We start from the raw sequence: 7,678 nt of genomic DNA, 5'->3' as shown, positions 1-7,678 counted from the left end.
GCGGACGGCTGCTGCAGCAAGGCTTCATGGGTCGCGGACGAGGTCTCCGTTGCATGCAATGCAGCCCTGGCCCGCTGCTGGCAGACGTTTGCTCGCGCGCGCGGCCTGGACCGGTGGTGCACCCTCCACTTCCAGTACGATGGCAACGCGACCCTCTATGTGAGGGTGTTAAGGGAAGATGGTCGCCGCGTCGGATGCTGCCTTGAGGACAACGACGGTGGTGAGCTGCTCAGCCTCTGCGACGGCCGCGACGAGGGTGAAGGAGGGCTTGTCCTTGGCGCCGACCATGGCTCGTCCAGCTACGGTGGCACTTGTTCCGGCGACAGCTCTAGCAGTGGCGGCTACGACCAGCAACCATGCCGTCCTGCCCGTTTCAAGGGTGGCAGCGGGTCGTCTTGTCGCCACGCTCCAGTGAAGCAAGAGGAGGGGTCTGGCTGAGCCCAGGAGAGCGCCATGGGCCCATCCTCGCAAACTGCTGCGGGGGCACGTGCCACTTTTGTTTCCTTCTTCCTTTTCTTCCTGCATTAAGAGAGAGACAATTATGGGGCCCCGCAGGGACGTGCAATGAACCATGATTTCCAAGTTCCTATGCTATGTTTATCGTTCCTATGTCGCATTGCAACATCAGCATTTTATTTAGGCACGTAGAAATAACTTAGCTTGGCGCGCTCGAAGTAGTTTCCGCCTCGTGAGTCGCATTTCCCAGTGCCTGGCGAGGCCTCCTTGGCTCGGGAGGCGTCTAGGAACTGCAAAAATTCGTTAGGAAACTTTTATTCATCCGAGCCCTGGTTGCAGGTGCAGTCGGCCATGACCCAGCGCTTCGCATCGCGGTACTCGAGGGGCACGGATTGAGAGAGGTGCGCCAGCTTGAGAGCTCGAGCGAGGGTGCCTCGTGAAGAACAGAGAAAATGCTCACAAGGGCACCTGTCCTGCCCCCTTGCGAGGCAAGCAAGGGAGAGCACGGGTCAAAATAAGGAACCGAGGGCAGAACAGAGGCAAAAGGCGATGGAACCAAGCTGGCAAGGAACACCAGAAAGTAAATTTTCATTAAAGAGGGGCAAGCCAACTACGGAAAGCAAATGAAAAGCCGCGTGTGGCACCTAGTCTAGTCTTCTCCCCATCTAGGAGCTAAGTGTTGCCACTAGGACGTGGGAGGGAGCCCCCGAGGCCCGAGGGCGGCAATCCTGAGACTCCGCGGCGTCTCTAGGTGCACGGCGCCAAGCTTGGAGATGTGGGAGACCTTAAACGGGCCCTCCCACATGGGTGAAAGCTTATGCAACCCTTCCCTAGAGAGCACCCGCCTTAGGACGAGGTCACCCCCCTCAAGCATCCTAGAGCGGACACCGCAACAGTGATACCACTGCAACGCCTGCTAGTATCTTGCCGCTCGAAGCATGGCTTCGCTGCGGCGTTCCTCCCCCAGCACGAGGTCCATCCCCCGCATGGTGTCCTGTTGCGCCTCATCAAATGCCAGGAACGGCGCGGAGCGATGCCTGACCTCGTGTGGGAGAACCTCTTCTGCTCCGTAGACGAGGAAGAACGGGGTCTCGCCTGTTGGCTTGGTGGTGGTGGTGCAGATGGACCACATCACGGACTGGAGCTCATCGTGCCAGCCCCTGCCCCAAGCCTCGAGCTTCTTCTTGAAGGTCCTGGTCTTGAGGCCTCTTGGGACCTCCCCGTTGGTGCGTTCGGCCTGACCATTGCTCCTGGGGTGTGCCACCGAAGCATAGCAGATATGCATTCCAAGGTTAGCACAATATGTCTTGAAGAGATTGCTAGTGAACTGCGAGCCGTTGTCGGTGATGATGCGATTAGGGACCCCGAACCGGCTCACGATACCCTTGATGAACTTGACCGCAGATCCGGCCGGGATGGTGCGGACAGCTTCTACCTCCGCCCATTTGGTGAACTTGTCGATGGCGACATAGAGCTAGCGGTAGCCCCCAGGCGCTCGAGGGAATGGGCCTAAGATATCAAGCCCCTAGACTTCAAATGGCCACGAGAGCGGGATGGTCTGGAGGTCTTGAGCTGGATGATGGATCTGCTTGGCATGGAATTGACAGGCCTCACAGGACTTCACCAGCTCAGTCGCGAGGTTGAGCGCCGTAGGCCAGTAGAACCCGATGCGGAATGCCTTGCCTACGAGGGTTCGTGACGACGAGTGGTGCCCGGAGTCTCCACCGTGTATGTCAGCTAGCAACTCGTTCCCCTGTTCCCTAGAGATACAACGTAAGGAAGCGTCATTCGGCCGCTTCCTGTATAACTCACCGTCCTGGATGCAGTATGTCGTGGCCTGTCGGGCCACGCACTTCGCATCCTCCTCTTTCTCCCACAGCGTCCCTTGCGTCAGGTATTCCTTGAACTCCTTGGTCCAGCACCCCTCCTGAGGCTCGAGCGCCAAGAGTAGGCACGCTCTCGAGGCAGGTGATTGGGGGAGCTCCTCCCGAGGCAGGGCCGACCTCGAAAGCGGAGGCGCTGCCGACGGCTTGAAGAGCCGCTCCTCAAAGACGCCATGCTCTTGGGGTAGTCGCTTGGATGCTCTTTTGGCGATGTCGTCGGCCTCCTTGTTGGTGCCACGAGGCACGTGCTGCAATTCTAGACCCAGGAACTGCTTTTCCATTTTGCATACCTCCACGAGGTATGCCCCCATGTGCTCGTTCCTTGGCTCGTATACCTTATTGGAGAAGTTGACGAGGAGTTGCGAGTCACCCCTGATGGTGAGGCGCTTCACCCCTAGGGCCACCACAGCCTTAAGGCGAGCTATGAGGCCTTTGTACTACATGATGTTGTTGGAGACCTTCTCGCCCTGCTGGAAGCATAGCTGCACGACGTAATAGGGCTTGTCTTGGGTTGGTGAGATGAGCACCGCTCCGGCCCCACGCACTGCATGCAAACGCGCCATCGAAATACATAACCCAGCCATCAAGCGCTTCACTTCCTGGAGAGAGGGATCGGTCCTCACCTGCTTCAAGCCCCGGGGCATCCGTCCATTCTGCCATGAAATCGGAGAGCGCGGCTTCCTTGATTACCCTGGTTGTGCTGAACTCCAGCTGGAATGCCTGCAGCTCGATGTTCCATTCGTTGACCCTTCCTGCAGCAATGTTGGGGCTCCTAAGTACCCTCTCCAGCGGGTAGGCCGAGACGACCTTGATTGGATGACCTTGAAAGTAGTGTCGTAGCTTACGCGAGGCCACCAAGAGCGCGAGCAAGAGCTTCTGAGGCATGCGGTACCATGCCCTTGCGTCCCACAGTACTGTGCTGATGAAATCCACTGGGTGCTTGACATGGGCGGGCACGCCGATGGGGCCTACGTCTGTCGGTGGTTGAGGCGCCTCCGGAAGCGGTGGGACCCCCAGGGACTGGTCACTCATTGGGGCCTTTATAAGCCCAAGGACACTATCTTGCTAGGCCTAGTCATCCGTTGGCGTTGCTGCAGCCCTTGCGGTGCCCTCCGGGTCTTGTGTCACTCCGGCTGGGGGCGTCGCTCGGCGCGACGTATCCTTGGACTGGCGCTCTTCCCTAACCGCCACCGGAGCTGCGCTGGCAGAGTAAGGAGTTGCGGCAAGGTAGAGCACCAGGGGCTCGAGAGGGTGGGGCGCCACAATCACCCGAGGGCTGGTCAGTTATCTCTTGAGGTCTTGAAACAATTGGTCAACCTCCAGGGTCCACTCAAATGGGCCCCTCTTCTTAATCAACTTGAAGAATGGTAGGGCCCACTCTCCAAGCTTGGAGATGAAGCGCCCTAGCGAAGTCACGCAGCTGGCAAGCTTCTGTATCTCCTTGAGGGTTCGCGGTGGGCTCATGTCTTCGATCTCCTTGACCTTCTCCGGGTTGGCCTCGATCCCCCTATGGGACACGAGGAAGACAAGTAGCTTGCCGGAAGGGACACCAAGCACACACTTCTCCTGGTTGAGCCGCAAGTCCACCTGGCGCAGGCTCGCAAAGGTCTCCTCCAGGTCCTGAATCAAAGTTCTCGCCTCCCGAGACTTTACCACAATGTCGTTGCCGTAGGCTTCAGCGTTCCTCCCGAGCAGCTGACCCAGGGTGATGTGCTACAGCCGTTGGAAGGTCGCGCCTGCGTTGCGCAACCCGAACGACATGCAAGTGTAGCAGTACACCCCGCACGGGGTTAGGAAGGCCGTCTTCTCCACATCCTCTACCGCCATCTTGATCTGATGATAGCCCGAGTCAATGATCTGTTCGATGCGTGGAAGTGGGAACGTATCTTGGGGACATGTCTTCTTGAGGTTGGTGAAGTCGACACACATGCGCTCCTTCCCACCTTTCTTTGGCACGACGACGGGGTTCGCCATCCACTCGGGGTACCGAACCTCGTGAATGACACATGCCGCCTCCAGCTTGCAGGTTTCCTGGATGATGAAGGACTTCTTCTCCGGGGATTGTCGCCAAGCTTTCTGCTTCACAGGGCGCACATTGGGGCACACCCTCATGTGATGCTCGATCAACACTCTTGGGACCCCTGCCAGCTATTTGGGTTCCCATGCAAATACTTCCTTGTTTGCGCGCAAGAACTTCACCAATGCCTTCTCTTGATCCGGGTCGAGGTTGGCACTTATGGTGAAGGTGACTCCAGAGGACCCATCTTCCTCGACTGGCACCTGCTTGGTTTCTGCCCGATCTTGAGTGAACAACTGCTTCTTCTTCGCTGGTGCGGCCTCCTTGACTCCGAAGGTGACCTCGTCGGCCGGTCGTGCTGCCGCAGCGGTTTTGAGGGCAAGCATGAGCGCTACCAGAGCTTCCTTTGTATCTCCGACTATGGTGAGGACGTCCTTGTTCCCGGGCATCTTCATGAGGTTATAGGCCGGATGGGTTGCCGCCATAAACTGAGCCAGTGCTGGGTACCCGAGGATGGCGTTGTACGGGAGGCCAATACGGGCGATATCGAATTCGATCAGCTCAGTGCGATAGTTGTGAAGGGTGCCGAAGGTCACGGGAAGACGGATCTGCCCTAGGGGGGGGGGAGCTGCCGCCGACCCTGGAGAAGGGCTTGCTAGGGCGGAGCTGCTCGAGCGGCACGTGAAGGAGGCTAAAAGCCTCCACAGAGAGCATGTTGAGGCTGGCGCCGCCATCGACGAAGGTCTTGGTGATAGCTAGGCTGCAGATGGTGAGCGTGCAAAGCATTGGGAGCACGCCCGAGCCAACGGTGGTGACTGGGTAATCCCCCGAGTCGAAGGTCAGGTCGGCCTTGGACACCGCCCAGCCCAGTGGAGCTCCCTGCCACACGGAAGCGGCGCCAATCTGGCTAAGGAACGGCTTGGCGTGACGGCCCGAGGGCGGCGCTTGCGAGCCGCCGAGGAGGGCCGCGACAGCGAGGGGCGCCGGTGCCGCGAACACGCAGCGAAGAGGCCGCGCAGCTCCTCCCAAGATGCCTTCATAGATCCTGGGAGGTTCAGCAGTCAGGCGCGCGGTGCACCAGCGAGGGCCATGGGAATCCAGTTGGCCATGACCTTGTCGTCGCTCCCAGCTTTTAGGACGGCCTCTTCATATGCTAGCAGGAAGGCCGACGGGTCCGCCGCGCCGTCGTAACTCGGCGGCATATCTGGCTTGAACTTGGGTGGCCACCGCACACGCCGCAAAGCGGGGGATAAGGCTCGGAGTGCCCTGGCCCCGCCATGGGCATCCGTCATTGCAGCCAGATGAGCAACCCCGTCCATGGGCGCAAGGCGCGGTGATGGCGGAGCGTGGATCGATGAAAGAAATGCTTCGGCGCACCCTTACATGGCATGCCAAAATTCGAATTTCGGGTTCCGGCAAAATCCTTGAGGTTCAAACACTGGGGTGCGCACAAAGGCTCAGCGCGTCGAACTCGCAGAACAAAGGGACACAAGATTTATACTGGTTCGGGCCATCGATGTGGTGTAAAACCCTACTCCAGTGTGGTGTGGTGGATTGCCTCTTGGGCTGAGGATGAACAGTTACAAGGGAAGAACAGCCTCCCAAGGAGAGGTGCTCTTGTGCTTGGTGAGTTTGTGTGGATGAGGATGATCTGAATGGCCTCAGATCAGTTGCCTCCTACTATGGTGGCTAGCCCTATTTATAGAGGCCCTGCTCCTCTTGCCAAATGCGGGCGGGAAGGGATGCCACAACGGCCAAATTTGAAGGGAGACAACTAGTACAAGTTATCCTGACTAAAGTTGGTCTTCTCCTGCCAAAGGCTTTGGTGGTGACGCCGTCCTGGCTACACGGTAACCTCCGTCCTGCCATCCTTCTGGTGTTGGTCTCGTTGGACTGATATGGAAACCTTTGCCTAATGCCTTGGGACTCCTCGCATGCGCTTGCCTCTTTAGCACCAAAGAGGAAACAAGGACACTGTGCGCGCTGGTGCCCTCCTGGCCCCGGTCGTCATGGCTTGCGTCACAGGAACCTCACGAGGTGCCCCTTGCCTTGATCACTCTGCCCCTCGCGAGCCAACCTGGTGAGGCCGCCCCCGAGGAGGTCTTACATCATCCTCCTCGCGAGGCTCGGCCCCTCACGAGGGTCTTGAGTGTTTGCCGGTGAAGATGGGCCGTACGGGGCCGCTGGCGGAGCCACGCTGTGGGCCATAGGCAGGCAAGTCTAGGGACCCCCGTTCCCAGGACGCCGACTATGTTTTGTCCTGGCTATAAATGAGGGTGACGGGCGCAACGCCTGCCGCTGGTCCTGCCGACAACTCCTCCAGCAGCAGAAACGACTCATGGGAGTCCAGTGACTCTCCTGAGCCTAGCGAGTCTCCGGAGTCGAGCGACAACAGCTACGTGCCCCCGAGCTCCCGCCGTGGCCGGAGTGCCGCGGCGACCTCCGTCCAGCGCCGACGATGATCTGGATGGGGATGGTGTTGGCCTCACGTGGTCCAATGTTGATGATGGCATCGGTGGCGGCGCCCGTAGTCAGGGCTCCTTGAGTTGTTCCCCTTTTGTTCCCTGTAAGGAATCGAAACGAACCCCGTGGGGGGTATGTAAAAATCCTGTAATGCTTTTGTTCCACCGTTTATTATTCTTAACATGAGATTGCGGCTACGTGTCTCGCTCATGCATCACTCCCCCTTTTAGTCCTTGTAGTAGCTTTAGCGCTCTACTGTAACGCCCTTGATGCGGCTATATCTCCCACGTGTCGAAGCATGACTTAGAGGCATAACCGCATTGAAAGCAATGTCGCAAGTGAGGTAATCTTCACACAACCCATGTAATACATAAGGGAAAGAGATACATAGTTGGCTTACAATCGCCACTTCACACAATACATGAATAAAGCATTACATCATCCAGATACAAACAAGGTCCGACTATGGAACCCAAAATAAAAGAAGACTACCCCAAGTGCTACACAGATCCCCGATCGTCCCAACTGGGCTCCACTACTGATCAACTGAAAAACGAAACAACACAATGAACACGATCTTCATCAAGCTCCTCCTTGAGATCTGTTGCATCACCTGCACGATATCATCGGCACCTGCAAGCTGGTTTTGGAAGTATCTGTGAGTCACGGGGAATCAGCAATCTTACACCCTCGCGATCAAGACTATTTAAGCTTATGGGTAGGGTAAAAGTATGAAGTGAAGCTGCAGCAAGCGACTAGCATATATGGTGGCTAACATACGCAAATGAGAGCGAGAAGAGAAGGCAAAGCATGGTCGAGAAACTATGATCAAGAAGTGATCCTAGAATAACCTACGTCA

General features: G+C 57.5%; 1 protein-coding gene across 1 annotated transcript; it reads right to left on the bottom strand.

Annotated features, from left to right (window-relative positions):
• Positions 1-1,981: 1,981 nt before the first annotated feature.
• LOC147975305 (uncharacterized) lies at positions 1,982-2,650 on the bottom strand. The gene has a single exon (XM_087520359.1). The coding sequence runs from the start codon at positions 2,648-2,650 to the stop codon at positions 1,982-1,984; it is 669 nt and encodes a 222-aa protein (XP_087376485.1).
• Between the last annotated feature and the right edge of the window lie 5,028 nt (positions 2,651-7,678).

This window comes from Triticum urartu, chromosome 4A, assembly GCF_056163025.1.
Source record: "Triticum urartu cultivar PI428250 chromosome 4A, HENAU_Tu73, whole genome shotgun sequence".
Classification (NCBI taxonomy): Eukaryota; Viridiplantae; Streptophyta; class Magnoliopsida; order Poales; family Poaceae; genus Triticum; species Triticum urartu.
The sequence above is the reverse complement of the archived record's forward strand: the minus strand, read 5'-3'. Positions and strand labels throughout refer to the sequence as shown.